The sequence below is a fragment of the Caenorhabditis remanei genome, chromosome V, assembly GCF_010183535.1.
Source record: "Caenorhabditis remanei strain PX506 chromosome V, whole genome shotgun sequence".
NCBI lineage: Eukaryota > Metazoa > Nematoda > Chromadorea > Rhabditida > Rhabditidae > Caenorhabditis > Caenorhabditis remanei.
In genome coordinates, this window is record NC_071332.1 from 4,710,644 (window position 1) to 4,727,707 (window position 17,064).

The 17,064-nt window shown below is 37.2% G+C and overlaps 4 protein-coding genes across 4 annotated transcripts; 1 reads left to right on the forward strand and 3 right to left on the reverse strand.

Moving 5' to 3' along the window:
- Positions 1-49: 49 nt before the first annotated feature.
- Positions 50-5,452, forward strand: GCK72_017310 (uncharacterized protein; the record flags this gene model as incomplete). Its single annotated transcript, XM_053732018.1, has 6 exons — positions 50-178; positions 2,266-2,454; positions 2,503-2,644; positions 2,697-2,878; positions 3,992-4,581; positions 5,278-5,452. 6 exons carry the CDS (start codon positions 50-52, stop codon positions 5,450-5,452), a joined length of 1,407 nt encoding a protein of 468 aa, XP_053580931.1.
- A 2,283-nt stretch (positions 5,453-7,735) lies between these two features.
- GCK72_017311 (uncharacterized protein) lies at positions 7,736-10,118 on the reverse strand (the record flags this gene model as incomplete). Its single annotated transcript, XM_003088033.2, has 3 exons — positions 7,736-8,016; positions 9,415-9,647; positions 10,057-10,118. 3 exons carry the CDS (start codon positions 10,116-10,118, stop codon positions 7,736-7,738), a joined length of 576 nt encoding a protein of 191 aa, XP_003088081.2.
- Positions 10,119-10,352: 234 nt separating this feature from the next.
- Positions 10,353-13,307, reverse strand: GCK72_017312 (uncharacterized protein; the record flags this gene model as incomplete). Its single annotated transcript, XM_053732019.1, has 5 exons — positions 10,353-10,518; positions 10,574-10,812; positions 11,364-11,539; positions 12,971-13,150; positions 13,211-13,307. 5 exons carry the CDS (start codon positions 13,305-13,307, stop codon positions 10,353-10,355), a joined length of 858 nt encoding a protein of 285 aa, XP_053580932.1.
- A 2,853-nt stretch (positions 13,308-16,160) lies between these two features.
- Positions 16,161-16,902, reverse strand: GCK72_017313 (uncharacterized protein; the record flags this gene model as incomplete). Its single annotated transcript, XM_053732020.1, has 2 exons — positions 16,161-16,295; positions 16,654-16,902. 2 exons carry the CDS (start codon positions 16,900-16,902, stop codon positions 16,161-16,163), a joined length of 384 nt encoding a protein of 127 aa, XP_053580933.1.
- Between the last annotated feature and the right edge of the window lie 162 nt (positions 16,903-17,064).

A 17,064-nucleotide genomic window follows, 5' to 3' on the forward strand; every position in this document is an offset into this window, starting at 1 on the left:
AGCTTGGGGTTCTCCTCCGTTTGTGTGTGTGTGTTCGTCGAAAGAGAGGATGGAACAACTGCAGTGCCACGTGAAACAGTATGCGTGGGGAAAGTATGGTGAGGAGAGTGAGGTGGCACGACTGTTTGCCGACGGACACGACGGATTTCAGATTGATAACAAGAAACCGTATGCGGAGGTAAGGAGAAAGAAGGCGAACAATTTCTGACAATAGTTTTATCAGTTTTTGGTAATACGATGCTACATGAACCACAATTATACCATTTTTGTAGTTTGTAGTAAACCTACTAGAATATAAACACGGTTGTTTATAGAAACTATGTTGTCAAATCTCTTAATCTTAGCGTTGCCCTCTTTCGAATTCTGAATCTTACTAGGGAATGATTCAGAATTGTTTTGGAAAAAAAGGAAATCAGTGGTCAAACTTTGAGCTCATTTTTTCGATCCCCAGAGGCGTTCTGCAAAATTTGAAAGCAGTTTGGAATTTCTCAGATTTCGAACTATTGAACAATGTAGGTCTTATTTTAAAATATTTAATCAAAGTTTTGAAATAAGTCCGGATCATTCCCTAGTTAGTGTTATTACTTGAAGGTGCGGTGCAACACGAAAACCGCTTGGAGACAGAATTTTGGAGTGTTGCAAACATTTTGATCATAACCTTCGATCACGGTTTTTAGTATTCCGTTAATTGTAAGCGCAGGCAGTGTCAAAAATAAGATATTTTGAGGTTGCTCAACTTTTAATGTTTACCATAGTGCTAAAGGTACATACCGTAAAAACTCTATTTTAACGGCACCTCTTACATGCTCAAAATAGAATCCTCCTGGACATTTCTCATGATTTTGATTGAAATCAACTTGATTAGTATAGCACTAAGATTAGTAAACAGAATGTCTAGAGAAGTTTTTAGTGAACATTTAAGAGACTAAAAAACCTCAATACTTTTCTGGAAGATAGTTGAAAAATATAACGGCATAGTGTTACAAAATGTTTTTTTTAATTGTTTTTTACGGTAATTACCTGAAATTATTTTCCATTTATCTTTGTTCTAGAAGTTTTTAATACAAAGTTTTGATCAGCAAGGATATGAAAAATTGAGTTAACACTCCAGGAATTTGAACATTTTGACATTGAAAGTTTCCCATTTGCCATCAAAATCTAAATTTTTCCACTTGACCACTCTCTTGTTTATTTGTCATTTCTAGCCATCCCCCCGTCAGACTTTGATCCTTGATGACCTTTTTTCACACACTATGTTGATCAGCAATTAAGAAAATGATGACTGATGACTGAGAAGTAAAATTTGAAGAAAGACATTTTTGGAATGCTGAAAGTTACACTGACATCGTTTTGATATTCTAAGGTTTTTGTAAGAAAAATATTATAAAAATCCGTCGTATCTTATATCCTTCAGCTGTTCATACTATCCGATTTTCAAAAAAAAATTCCTCTTGCTATCTCTTTGAGAAATCATATGTTTCTTCTTAACCGATTTTCCAATTAACGAAAAAATTTCCAACATGAAGAATTGTCCCTTGAAATAAATTTGGAATTTTGCTTCTCAGTGATTCTAAAGATTATGCCCAACTAAGCAATCTTTATCTGCAAAATCCTAAAGAAGGCGTCACCCAGTTTTCTCATTTTCTGCAGAAAGAAACTGTTTAAAAAGTGCATTCGCTCGAGGCGTGATCTTGATCTCTGCTGATCTTTGTTGCAGAAAATAAAGAAGGGTTTCACAAACTGATCAAACCCACCGGTTCGGTTTCGTAGGACACAAAAAGATAACCTGATTTTTCGTTTCGAAAATGGTTTTTTGAACACTCAATCAAAGGTTGAGGACGTTTGTTTTGCAACAATAGGGGAGGGGTAGAGACGCAGAGAAGGCAGACGCTCAAGCTTCTCTGCGTCTCTTCTTTTCACTGTATAACTTTAAGCGACCGTATCTCAAAAGCATGAAGAACTAGCATAAAGTTGTCAACTACAAAAATGGAGATCTAGATTTGAAAAATATGTTTGTAGTTGACAACTTTATGATAGTTCTTCACGCTTTTGAGATACGGTCGCTTAAAGTTATACAGTGAGAAGAAGAGACGCAGACAGTCAGACACTCTTGCTTCTCTGCGTCCCTCTCGCTTCCTCACGGTCAACCTTTGAAGCCGCGCATCTCAAAAGCTTAGAAAGCTATGTTGTCAACTACAAAAATGCAGGGCTAGCCCCGTTCCATGTATATACCCAGCGCCTCCATTCCAAATATGTGTCTTTCAGCTCTGGATGGGAACCCACCCCGACGGTCCTGCTCAACTCAAAAAGTGCTCCACCCGCCTATCGACATACCTCGCCAAGCATCCGTCCCCCTTGACAAATAACAATTCGGCAAAGAACATTCACTTGCCTTTCATCATGAAAGTGATGTCGATCAGAACCACCCTCTCGCTACAGGTTCATCCAACCAAAGTACGCGTATTTCTTTGCGGGGATTGATTTCATTCAATAAGATTTCAGGAGCAAGCCCGTGAATTGCATGAAAATGACCCAGTCAACTATCCAGATAGAAACCATAAACCAGAGTTGGCCTACGCGTTAACACGCTTCGAATTGCTGTGTGGATTCCGACCGGCTAGAGAGATTCTCAAAAATTTGCAGAGTAATTATAATCTAAATTTCAAAAAGTAATTGATTAATTAATTAAATTTCAGCATTCCCATCATTCCGGTTACTCTTCGGAGGTGATACTTATACAAAGCCCCTCGAATACTGTATAATGCAAATGAAGAATTTGGATTCAGTGAACCAAGACTCGCCAGAATACAACTATTCCCGGGAATACTTGGAGAAATGCTTCAGATTCATGATGACTATAGATACAACTATTGTTCATGTGAGTTTTTTAAAAATTTAATTTGAATCGAAACAGTTTCCTACGTATCAATCTCATGATCTTGATCTACCCAAATGAGATGAACATCTGGTTTTATTGAGATAAAAAAAAGTGTTTGTCATCAGGAGAAAGAGATAAGAAATCGTTCAAAGGTTTCTAGTGTACTTTCCGAATGGGAAAGGACAAACTGATTTTTGAACCGACGAAATTGGTGTTTGTATTCTTTGATGTTTACTTTTTGGTCTCGATTTGGTTATTGATACAAAAAAACTCTTAAAAAGTGACAACTACTTTCATAGTCCCAAAGTTATTATAATTTCAATATGCGTTATTTCACGGCACCACTTGAAAAATGACAAAGTTGTACAGCTTGTCACAGGGTTAAATAATATCAGATTTTTTAAATTTTAATTTTTCAAACAGTAAAAATCAAAGGTTTCATTTTTGTGTTTAATTGGCTTTTATAGTCATTTTAAATTTTGAGGTATACTCAGTTAAATTCAATCTCAATAACTTCAAAAATTAGGTTCGCGCCAATTTTTGAACCAGTCAGGTCTTTGCCAAATTTATATTTTCATAATGCTCTAGTGTTAATCTTCATTTTTGTAGTTTACTCTTTTCTGATAGCTATTATATCTTTTGAGATATACTTCATTAAATCCAAGAATCAAAATTTAATTTTTTGTTGAAACTAATCAATTTTCGAAGTGATAAAGCTTATTTTCTAGTTATCCGTTTTAAATTATATTTAGTTTTTTGAATTCATCTATTATTAATTTTCATTTTTGTTGTTGACAACTTTTTGATATCTCTTCTAGCTTTTGAGATACGCGTCTTCAAAGATGACACATCTAGAAAGGCGAGAGAAAAGAAGGGGGAGACGCAGAGAAGCGTCGTCTCCATCTCCTCCTAGTTTTGAAGGCGCGTATCTCAAATGCGTGAAGAGTTATCAAAAAGTTGTCAACTAGAAAAATATAGAGCTAGATTTGGTATTCATGTTCCAACAAGAATTTTTGAATTTGGGTTATTTCTGACGCTGCTAGACACTTTTTAAGAATAGCTTAGCAATGTTCATTTCTCAAAAAGCATCCTAAAAAGTTCAATTTTTTATAGGAACTGGTCTCCCAACTTCTCAAGGAACTCGACAACGGTCTCCGTGGAGCAGTCGAAGAAGTGACAGTCGGAGTGATTCGAAAAATGTCAATCGATTTCCCGAATGACATTGGAATCTTCTCTCCACTATTCCTCAATCACATGATTCTCGAACCAGGACAATGTTGCTATTACGCTGCCGGAGAGCTTCACGCATATCTGAGTGGAGAATGCGTCGAGTGTGTCGGATGCTCAAATAACACGATTCGAGCAGCCATGACTCCGAAATATATCGATAGAGACGCCCTTTGCAAGACATTGAACTACAAAATGACAGAGCAGAGTGACTATTTGGTGCCCGAGATGAAGCTGACCGAATGTGTTGACATGTATGCACCAGATTGTAAAGACTTCCAATTGCACAGAATACGAGTGGGTGTAGATCAAAGTGAGGAGGAGATGATGCTGCCCACACTGGATTGTGCATCGATTCTTGTTGTTACAAGCGGAAAGGGAACTATTGAGGAGGCGACGACGAAGAATCAGCTGATCGGGCAGTATGAGGTCAAGAGGGGAGATATCTTCTATATTCCACCTAATCATAACATCAGGTACGTTGGATTAGGTGATCTTGAAATGAAAGGGGATCATAGCCACAACTTGTGTTTTTTGCAACAACTTGTGTTTTTTACAACAACTTCCAAGTTTCTTTTGTTTTTGAACCTGTGTGTGTCTGTGTTTATGTAACACAAGCTTGTGTTCCTTTTGCAACAACTTGTGTTTTTCGCCACAACTTGTTTTTGCAACAACTTGTGTTTTTGTACCAAAGCTTGTGGTTCATAGCGATAACTTGTGTTTTTTTTTTCAAATCGTGTGTTTTTTGCAACAAGTTGCGTGTTTTGCAACAATTTGTGTTCACGTTGTAACAACTTGTGTTTTTGCAACAACTTGTGTTTTTTGCAACAAGTTGTGTCTTTTTGCAACAATTTGTGTTTTTTTGCAACAATTTGTGTTTTTTTTCAACAATTTGTGTTTTTTTGCAACAATTTGTGTTTTTTTTCAACAATTTGTGTTTTTTTTCAAATTGTGTGTATGTACTTGTGTAACACACGCTTGGGTCGTTGTTCTGTGTGAGAACTGTATCTTTCTGTAAACAGCAGTGATTTGCAACCACAAGTTGTGTTTTTTTTTTGCAACAACTTGTGTTTTTTGTAACAACTTGTGTTTTTTGTAACAACTCGTGTTTTTTCAACATATTGTGTCCCCCCTCCCCCAAAATCCACCAAAAAACCCCAAATTTCTTCCAGATTCCTCTCATGCTCCGAACCACTCGAAGGCTACCGAACATTCAGTTACGAAATGGGTCCAGACCACGACACTCGAGTCGTCACTCCCGTCTCGGCTACCGTATCGACAAACGTATCGACACTAAACGAGAAGATGCTCAAACTGGATGCCGATATGGAGGAAGCCGTTGTTTAATTAATTCTTTAATTGTTTCTCCTTTTTTTGATGTGAGCACATTGATAATATATCATCCGCGTGCCTGAATTACGGGGTATAATGCCTTCCGAAAATGCTGTTTTTTTTGGAATTTTTTGTAGATTTTTAATGTCATTTTTTATAGTATATGATGATCCCATCCTGTCCAATTCTCTGAAATCTTTTCTTTTTTTTGGTCCTTACCGTATCCTCGTCCTCCCACACCATCGTTCCGATCTACATTGCCATGAGATTCCGTCGCCGTTTTTGTGCCTCGATCTACATAAATCTTCTAGTTTTTTTTTGCTTTTTGTCTGAAACACTGTCTTCTTTTTCTTTTCACTCTTTTTTGCAAGTTTTCCTCACCCCAGTCTCTCTTTCTTCTCTTTTTTCATTTCTTTTTTGTTCTCTTCTTCTGATACAACATTTCCATCTCCCCTGCAATTCCTTTTCATGCTTATTCCGTCGATTTTTATTCAGTTTTAATTGCTTTTTTGACTATGAACTAATGAAGTTCATTTTTTCACTAATCGATTTGTTTTTTTCTCTCTCAATCAGAAAAACGACCAGAGTAAAATTCGAAAATTATTGGCCATCATTGACAACCTGGTACTGTGCCTCGTTTTCTCCGGATGTCTTCAATTTTTATATTTTTATATCAAACAAACCTCCACCTTCATTTTTGTAGTTGACAACTTTTTTGTAGGAATTTACCGAAAAAAGTTATGCCATGATTTCTCTCGGTCTCTCTCCGCCCTCATCTCTCACCGTCACCTCCAAGGAGTCTTCCGGAAAACCGCCATACCTCAATAGGATGAATAGCTATCAAAAAGTTGTCAACTACAAAAATATTATTCAAATCTAGATCTCCATTTTTACAGTTGACAACTTTTTGATAGTTCTTCATGCCTTTAAGATACGGCCGCTTAAAGTTATACAGTATAATAAGAGATGCAGAGAAGCTAGAGCGTCCGCCTTCTCTGCGTCTCTCCCCCCTCCCCCAAAAATGAAGCCCTATGTCTATTCTATATAACCATGAAGTTTTAGGATATTCGGATAAAAATTGATGTCAAGATAACCTTCTGAAGTTGAGAAATTTTCACTGAAATTTGAATTTTTTGGAACTTTTAAAGTTTCATAAGCTGTTCTTGATGCTATATTTCACAAAATCTAAAAGTACATCTTGAAACATTTTGTGTCTTGTAACAGAGACCACAAATCATACACATCAGTGAAAATGAGTTTCCACTTAAAACCCCTAACGACTACTGTCAGTACTGTAACTTGAGAAGTTTGGAAACGTCACAAAACCACATAAAAATAACTTTTTGATCTACCTCTATCCAATCTAGTCACAGAAAACTAATTACATGAAAAAAATAAAATAAAAATCTTCTACCTATGCAATTACAAGTTACAATAGTTACAGTAGTCGTTAGGGGTTTTATGTGAAAACGGAAATTTTTTTACTGATTTGTAAGATTTGTGGTCTCTCTTACAAGACAGAAATTGTTACAAAAATGTCTCTGTCCGGATATCGGGGGGTCTGAATGTTCAAAATTCAAAGTTAAAAAAACAAAGCAAGTGTAGCAACAGCTCATTCACATAACTTCAAAAAATTCAAAATTTTTGAATTTTAGTGAAAATGTCTCAAGTTCAGAAGGCTATCTTGACGTCAATTTTCATCTTTATCTCCCGAAACTTTATGGTTACATAGAATAGACATAGGGCTCCATTTTTGTAGTTGACAACTTTTTGATAGCTCTTCATGCTTTTGAGATATGACGGTTTTCCTAGGTGGAGGCGGCGGTGAGAGATGAGGGAGAGAGAGACGCGGAGAAATGGTGGCATAACTTTTTTCAGTGAATTCCTACAAAAAAGTTGTCAACCACAAAAATGAAGCTGGAGGTTTGTTTGATATAAAAATATAAAAATTGGGGACATCCGGACAAAACGAGACACAGAACCGACTTGTCAAAGTTTACTACGTCTTTCTGTGTGTCTGTTTGTCCACTAATTACCTAATTTTCCGTTTTATTTCTGAAATTGTTATCACAATTTCTATGACCGCAACAAATTGTTTATCATCGTCATCATCTCATTCTTTTTCACTTTTCTTTCATCGGTCGACCGACCGCTGCCGCCGCCACCAAAAATGTTTTGTTGATCGGTGGCAAATCGAATTTATTTACTTTTTTTTACCTTTCTTGAGGAATTTTTACAAGGAAAATCGAAAAAAGAAAACAATCTAGATACAGAAAAGACAAAACAAAATTATCCGAATCAAAGTTCACACTGAATCTCAGTGGTCTTCGGAAGTGCTCCACGAAGTTTCTCCTCGACTTTCTCCTTTCCGTGGACACCCTTCAGATTGCGAAGAGTGAGTTTGTCGAGTGCGGTGAACGCCTTCAAATGCTCCAGACCGAATTCAGTGATACGACGGCACTCTTCGATGTGGAGATTCTTGAGATGTCCGCCGACGTGTTGTCCCATGTATTCGAGGCCAAAGTCGTGGAAATTCTTACAGCGAATGAAGGAGACATTTTTGATGGCCGACAGGTTTTCTGGAAAACAAACTTACTATATATATATAGGAGATTCTTAAAGTTCCAGATAATTCCAGCACCACTTGGAGTCATGGGACGTGACCTATATCATTGAAAAGCTGAAATCACGCTAATTCCAAATATATATTCAGTTTTTGCACTCGAGGCCTGGTATTCGCGAAAAGCAAGGTCAAAGTTCTAAAAATGTCAAATTATTACATTTCTGATACGCGAAAATTGGAAAAAATTGCAAAAATTTTTCGCGTGTCAGAAAGGTAATAGTTTGTCATTTTTCAAAAACTTTGACCTTGCTTTTCTCGAATACCAGGCACCGGTGGCAAAAACTGAATATATATTGGAAATCAGCGTGATTTCAGCTTTTTAATGATATAGGTCACGTCCCATGACTCCAAACTAATATCATGGTCTTCCCTAAAGCGAAAAGCTCCTCTAGAATCCAACTTTCGATGATCTATCTAGCCCATTCCATTCTAGTCTTCCCCTTTCCCACTTACTCATTCTAATCTTCTATCCAATTACAAGTTACGGTAGTTACGGTAGTCGTTAGTCGTTTTATGTGAAAACTCATTGTTACGTCCCGTTTATAGTTTGTACGTTATTAGAGTCAAGAGAACGACAATGCTGATTTCCAAAAGAGTGTAACCATCCAGCAACCTTTCTAGACTAGACTGCGACTACTGGAATTTGGTCGTTCTAATTTACTCTTATACATAAAGTTGCAAACGATGGGTTGGGCCCGGAACTCATTAGACCATCGGTAACAATGGGTTTCCACATAAAACGACTAACGACTACTGTAACTTGTAATTGGATAAGAGATTGGAAATTTGGAAAAGATTTTATGAGAGAGAGTGAGGAAAGGGGAAGACTAGACTGGATTCAAGAGGGAGTTCATGATTTCGAGAAAAGGAAACGGGGACTGTGAGATCTAAGAATGTCGGAGGTTCCGGAATTCTCAAATTTATAGTGGAAACTTCGGAGAAACAAGTTGTTTCATTATGATATAGCAGAGTTGTGCGGAAGTTTTTTCTAAAACGGAAGTCGGAAGTAAAAATTTCAAAACGGAAGTCGGAAGTCGGAAGTAGTTTGTTTCGCAAAAGTTCGAAATTCCAAGAGAGAAATCATAAAATTCGCAAAAACCTGTGGAAAATTAGTTTTTGGCAGAAGAAAAGCCTATTTTCTGTCCTTTTTGACCATTTTTCCATGTATTTCTGCGAAATGTATTCTTCTTAAATTTCACAGTTAGGGAATGACGGAAGTCGGAAGTCGGAATTCCGCACAACTCTGTGATATAGATTAACTATTGGTCTACTGTATCTCTGTTTAGTCTATTCTAGCATTAGGCTACTGAAAACGATTGAAAAACTTGAATCCATTTTCCCCCGCAGGTATTACCAAAATGGCGACACCCGAATCCCGTAACACTAGCGTCCTCCGCTCGAATCGTCTCCAACGTCACATTATCCTCGGCACGTCTTGGATCCAACTGAGCCGTTCGTTTCACCAGAGCATTATAATCCGCAAAGTTCTCCCCAATCTGCGTGAACTTGATCGTTCCGCCGCAACGAACGATCCATTCGGCAGCGGCGCGATCCGCACCCACTTCTTTCACTCGTTGAATGTCGTAGCTGCAAAAGGTGATCTGGTTTATGGTTCTACGATCGGTAAGTGCAATGCACTCGTTTGGTGACTAAACAACAACAAAGAGATGTTGCACTTCTGCTAAAATCTGTTGCAGAATCAAAGAGAAGAAGAAGAAGCGAGGTCAAACCAAACATTTATATTATCTCTAAAGGTTATTTTTGGGGTTTCGGTGATTTCGTTTCTTTAATCAAAAAATTTTGATCTCGTTGATCAACACCAAGATTCTTTTGGAAGCTTCTCTGGTGCCGACTTAAAGGGAGCGATAGGGACCACACTCAGTTTGCGGCCGGGTGGCTCAGGTGGGAACGCGGCGGTCACCGCGCACAAGAGGTCAGTGGTTCGAGTCCGTTCCCCGACTTTTCCCTTTTTTCTTTTTTCCACACTTCTACTCACTTATTAAATCCTTCCAACACCCAACGGAGTCCCGGAATATTGTGCTGGCCGAGGGCGAGCATAAATTTCTCTTGCATTTTACGAATACTCATCTAAAAAATAAAAAAAGGTGAAAATTGCAGATTTAATAAATGCTAAATAAGTATAAAATCCGATTTACAAGGAATTTTTCTGGGTAAAAAACAGGAAAAAAATGGGGGAAATTGAGGAATATTTATATTCATTGTACATATGAGATCTTTGGGCTTAAAATTACACTTAAAAATGAGATCCTTTTCAGAAATAATTGCATAAAATCAGTCCATATAAGGTTGTGGCGACCATTGCTTCTCATGAATCGCCTTTCCCTCGGGATTCGCCGTCAAACGTGGCACATCGTGGCGAAGCATGAATTCTCGAACTTTCCAGCGGAGTGACAGACGGCGGAGTTCGCCAGGCGCCGGGTGTCGTTCCCATTCGTTTCTGGAAATTTCGAATTTGCCGGGTGTTCAATGGAGCGCGTTTGCATTGAACCTACTTATAAAGATGATATCTGGTGACTGGATCGAATTTATATGGAACTCTTCCCGGTTTGGGTGACCGGACGGGACGAACACTTGGGTCTCGGATGATGAAATTTGATTTTTTTGGATCTGATGGATTTTCAGATGACGTCAGCCCGACTGAAACTGATTCAGCGATTTCTTCTTCGTCCTCCACTTCCTCATCTGTTAGATCTTCTGGTTGACCACCGTCGCTGGAGAGTTTGTCCATTACCTGGAAAAGTTTAGGCTATTTTCAGTAAAAAATGATGATTTTTTTGTTGAAAAATTGAAATGTTTCACTTAAAAAATGGGTTTGTACGTGGAAAAATTACGATTTTGGCAATTTGTTTTTTGAAAAACTTGATATTTCTAGCAAAAAATCGCGATTGACCATTCAAAATCAAAACTTTAAGCATATTTCCAGCTTGAAATAGAAATTTTTCACTTAAAAAATGGGTCCCTGCATGAAAAAAATGTAATTTTTGCAAAAAATTTTTTTTTGAAAAACTTAATATTTTTAACTGAAAATCCCGATTTTCTATTCAAAATCAGAATTTTCAGCACTTTTTCAGCTAAACATTGAAGCTTTTCACACTTTTTGGATCTACCTGTTCTTCTGGATTCTCTACAGTAACCTCTGTGCCAGGCTCTTCCATTTCAAGACTTTTAGCAGCATAATCAGAAGATTTTTTGAAAAATTTCCAGTTCAATTTATTGAAAACTTCTCGAATAGAAGACAACATTTTTCGTTTCAAAAAACGAAATTTGTTTCCGAAAACCAACCTCATTGGCTCCCCGACACGTCTCATATGCTCGATGAATACTTCGCCACGCTTGATCGATCAACGATTTGGCTTCGAAATTCTCACGGGGTGCTGCGCTTTTTTCGTCGTCACCGTCAGAGTCATTGACATCGGGGAATTCCAGATTCTCGTAGACATATCGTTTGCCTTGGCGTTCTGGAATGGAAAAATAACTGGATATGGAGGGTGAAAACGGGGGGAATTCTGGAGATAAAATAGAGGAGAAATGGGAGAAATTTAAGCGTTTTTCAGATTTTTTAATGTAGAAAAATCGCGTTTTTGATGAGAAAAAACGAGAAACCGGATGATATTAATTTTTTAAATCCCACTTTTCAAATATTTTTACCTGAAAATCAAGGCTTGTTTTGAAACATTTTGAGTTTTTAATTTTTTTTGGAAATTTTTTGAAAAATGTGAATATGTATGATAATTTAAGCATTTTTACTCTATTTTTTCGAAAAATTTCAAATAAAATTTGGTAAAAACGGGTTCCCATTTTTGAATCCGGGCCAAGAAAAATCTCGGCCCGGCCCGGGCCCGCCCGATTTTTGACAAGTCTGATGGAGGGGAAAACGGTAAATTGTGGTTTTTGACTCAAAAATTAGGTTTCTAAGCTGGAAATTAATGTTTCCTACTCAAAAAAATGATGTTTTTCAGTTCAAAATCTCTAGTTTTCGATCCAAAAACCTGGGTTTTCAGCCAATAGTTTGTGAAATCAAATTTTTCCACTTTTCCATCCTAAACATCTATTTTTGAGTCAAAAACCTGAAGATTCGGCTCAAAATACAGCCAAAAATCTTGTTTTGAGCTTTGAGACATCTTTTCTGACTGAAAATCTCTTTTTAAACTCTAAAAATCCTTTTTTCGTCTCGATTTCCAATTTTCATTTTCATCACAGAAATTTGAGAAAGAGATGCGTTTTCAGTGTTCAAAATTCGTGTTTTTCAATTTTTTTTGTAGAAAAATCGCATGAGGAAAAACGAGAATTTAAAAAAATCCCATTTTTCAAAGATTTTCGTCCGAAAATCATGTGTTTTCGGTGAAAAAATGCAATAAATTTTTGAAACAGAAGAAAAATGACTTTCCAGAATGAAAACTGAATCAAAAAGTCACATTTTGCTGACAGAAAATGTGGAAATCATGCTGAAAACTGTTCAAAAATGTCACTTTCTCAGTCAACAAAATACAGGTTTTCGCCTCTTTTTGAGGGAAAAACTATGCAAATTGAGTCGAAAATGACAGAAAAATCTGAAAAATACATTTTTCTTACAGAAAATGTGGAAATTATACTGAAAAAGGTTCAAAACAGCCAAAAAACAATGTTTTTTTTAATTGAGAAACAGTCCAAATCTTCACTTTCTCATCGAAAATGCCTGAAAAATCTGGCACAAGCGACAAAAAAACATTTTTAATTGAGAAACAATCCAAATCTTCACTTTCTCATCGAAAATGTCTAAAAAATCGTCAAAAAAACATTTTCAAGCTGGTTTTTATACTAAAATGTGCGAAAAGACCGATTTTGACTCATTTTTCACGAGAAAGCCATATTTTTCTTCATTTTCATGCAGTTTAAGTCATTTTCCTCACTTCTCGACACAATCGGCGACTGAATATTCATCTTTCCCGTCTCTAAATCCTCTCTTTGTCTCCATAAAAATCGGGCGGCCGGATCAATCGATAATGATGCAAAAAGTGATTCATTCAACACGTCATCTCCTCCTTCACTTTCAGACAAATACGACTCTTCGTGGAGGTATTTGTTGATTTCTGGAAAAAATTGAATTAAATTTGTTTTTTTTTAATTTTGAATTTTATTCGAAAAATTACCATTTTTGAGCTTCGCCAGTTGTACACCACTTTGAATATGTTGTCCCATTTGATGAATAATATCCTCGAGCTCTTTTTCCGTGGTGAAATCCGCCATTTTTGGAGGAAATTGGGGAGTCAGTGAGGCAGAAATTGGAAATTATAGAGGAAATGACGATTTTTGAGTACCCGTGATGATTTTTAGGCGATCAATCACCTGATTTTGTGTTTTTCTGAAAAAAAAAAAGTGATGAAAATCAACAGAAAACACTAGAAAGAAAATATTTGTTTTCGAATTTGAAAAATAGCGAAAATGTAAAGTACGTGCGGCAAAACTGCGAAAACCGCGTGCCCGGCTTGCGAAAGTGAACTCCGCCTCTTTTTTATTTATTTTATTTTTATTTTGGAGATATTTTGGAGATTTTGGAGATTTGCGAAGGCGAACTTTTTAATGAGAACGGAAAAAAAATGAAATAATTTTTTTAGCCACAAATGAGCAATCATTTCGAAGGACCACTTTTCGAAAGACCACTGGATATGGATGGCCCGAATAATTTGGCGATTTCCAATAATTTTAATGCGGTGATTAAAAGTAAGAATTTTTTTAAAAAAATTGTGAAATTCACGGTCTCCCGCACTACAAAAAAGAACTACAACCGATTTTTTCATGTTTTAATTCAATTATTTTAATTTTTGCACTGAAAACGCAGTATTTTCAGGTTTTCAGACGTCGCAATTGATGAAAAAAGGTCCCATCCATCAGGAAATGAAATCTTGTATCTTATAAGCGAGAAAACGTGAATTTTGGTTGAAAATAGACTTTTCTGATACAGAAAAACAGATTTTCTGCCATTTTCTCCAATATTTCTTTTTCAAAAAATTGTAATAGTTTTCCGTCATCTTCAAGTACATTCTGTGCAATTTTTATTTAAAAAAAAGTTTTCTGCCAAAAAAATTACACTCGATTTTCTGAAAATCTGTTTTTCTGTATCAAAAAAAATCAATTTTCGATTCAAAATTTACGTTTTCTGGCTCATTCGATAGAGGATTCTATTTTACACAATTCTGATGGATTTGACACTTCTTTCATAAATTGCGACGTCTGAAAACCTGAAAATACTGCATTTTCAGTGCAAAAATGTGAAAAAAACGTTTCTTGCAGTTCTTTTTCGCTCGCCGATAATCTATCGTTTGCGGTAGAGCGCGGTTGCAAGAACTGTGCCGAGCTAATATGGAAAACTTTCAGACAAAAGATCAAAAGTGGACCATGTCGACGAGCTCTCCGAGTCGTTCGCCCAAATATTTCTCTCCTCCGATCACAGTGATGTCACTCTAGTGCTAGACGACGGTTCAGAATTCCCGACTCACCGTCTGATTCTCGCCGTTCGAAGCTCATTCTTCAAGGCGTTGCTTTACAACGGTTTCCAAGAAACTCATCAGACACGTGTCGCTCTGAAAGAGACGAATTCCAAGGCGTTCGAAGCGGTTTTACAGTATATGTACACGTCGAAAATCGATTTTTCTGGAGTGGAATTGGAGATTCTTCTGGAATATTTGAGTCTGGCACATCGATACGATTTGGGGCAACTGATGACGGCGATTAGTGAATATTTTAAGGAGATTTTGAAGACAGATAACTTGTGTTGCATTCTAAACGCAGCGTATTTCTTTCAATTCGAGGATTTAATAGAGTTTTGTATGCAATTCGCGGATACTAGAGCGGATAAACTGTTGGATGACCCGAGTTTCACAAAACTTACCGGGGATTCACTAAAAGAATTGTTGAGCCGTGACTCATTTTACGCTAGAGAACTGAAAATATTCATGGCAGTCCGCACGTGGACTGAGAAGAATCCGACGCAGAAGAAGGCGTCGAAAGAGTTGTTAGAGTTGGTCAGATTACCGTTGATATCTCAGAATGATCTACTCAGCGCGGTACGGCCCACCGGGTTGGTGGATGCTGAGGCGTTGTTGGATGCGATTGAAAAGCAGACGCAGAAACCGCAAGAGATTAAGTATAGGGGGTGTAAGGGTGAGTTTTTTTTTGTTTTATTTTTTCGTAAAAATTCAAAAAATGAAAGAAATCGGTCAGAAAACCATTATTTTCAATCGATTTAAAAAGTAATGGAAAATCAGAGTTTTACCCAAAAATTCGCTCAGAAAATCCCAAAATCTTAAGAAACAGAGATCTGATTTTTACTCATTTATATAAAAAGTGAACTTTATTACCGAAAAACCAGAATTTTGATTTTTTGATTGAGAAATCACCAAAAATTTTCAAAATTTCATTTATTAGCACGGCATGCTTCTTACAACCGCGCTCTTCCGAAATCGAAGAAAATTGTGTGCGAAGTTGAGAGTCGCAGAGAAAAAGAGACATTTTTCAAGGGAATTATTGAACTTATTACCTAAATTTTGTTAAAAAGAAAGGGTTTTCGATAGAAAACTTGAATTTATATGATATTACCTTCTGAAAAAGCTAGAATTCGCATATGAAAGAATACCGAGCAACTGCTCTTCTTTTTCACTTTTGAGAGTTTAATTTCCAGAATTTTTAAACGAAAAACGCGTTAAAAATCAGAAATTTACCAATAATCTTGGTTTTTTCTCAAAAAATGTAATAAAAACCTCTAGAAGTTCTCAATTTTTGGTTAAGCAATTGATCTGATCAAACAATTAAGCAATTAGCGAGGTTCCTGCAATTAAAATCAACCACACCGGAACTAATGTTGCCGTCACTTATTAGCTCAGCATAGTTGGCACAACTGCGCTCCACTGAAATCCTCTTGAGAAATGACTCTTTTTCTCTGGGTCTCTCAATTTTGCACACGTTGTAAAGCGCGTGCCGTGCTAATATCTCGAGATGAGTACTGTCCACATTGCAGTTTTGAAAAGGCATTTCCCCATACACAACAATAAATAATCCGATAAAAAGTTTTATTTGTATTTCAAGAATTTTTATTGAATAAACCTATGGGTTGTACTCAATTGGCAAGTTCTTGCGACGAACCATGCCGTCTCCCTGGAACCATTCACGACGGAACTGCTTGGCGGCTCCATCTGGAGTGTTAGTCCATTCGACAGTGATACGGTCGTTGTTGGTGTCCTGAAATAGGGGAAATAAGCGGACGTTCACACTAACTAGGGAGGGTCATGGAGTCAGTTTGGAGTTATGGTAGGTCACCTATATCATTGGAGAGCTCAAATCACGCTGATTCCAAATATATATTCAGTTTTTGCCCTCGAGCCCTGGTATTTGAGAAAAACGATGCCAAAGTTCAGAAAAATGACAAATTATTCTCTATTTTCCCCAACTTTGACCTTATTTTTCTCGAATACCAGGCCTTGAGGGCAAAAACTGAATATATATTTTGAATCAGCGTGATTTGAGCACTCCAATGATATAGGTGACGTCCCATAACTCCAAACTGACGACCTTCCCTAGTAAGAGATCCCAAACCAACCTCCTGTCCGAAGGCGAAGGCGTCGCAGGAAACAGCCAGAAGAACGGCTTCCTTTGGGTCGAGAACTCCACATGGTGGATCAACTCCAAGTCTCTTCATGTTGGTCGTCTTGATTCCGTATCCAATACGGCGAGCCGACGAGTTGATCACCTTGATGTGGTAGGTGTGCTTGTCATCATACGGAGCGTTGAAGACGATCTTGGCGTTGGGTTGGGTCTGGATGTCTCCTGGTGGGACGGATTGAGCCATGGCAAACTTGTTGTTGAAGGAGTTGAAACTCAGTGAAGTTTATGGCGATTCCATCGGCTATTTATGCAGAATTCTTATCTGTACCCTAGATCTTTGCTCCAGATTTCGTAACGAGATAAAAGGGAAAGGTCACGTGAGAATGAGAAAAGGAACTGCAAGAAA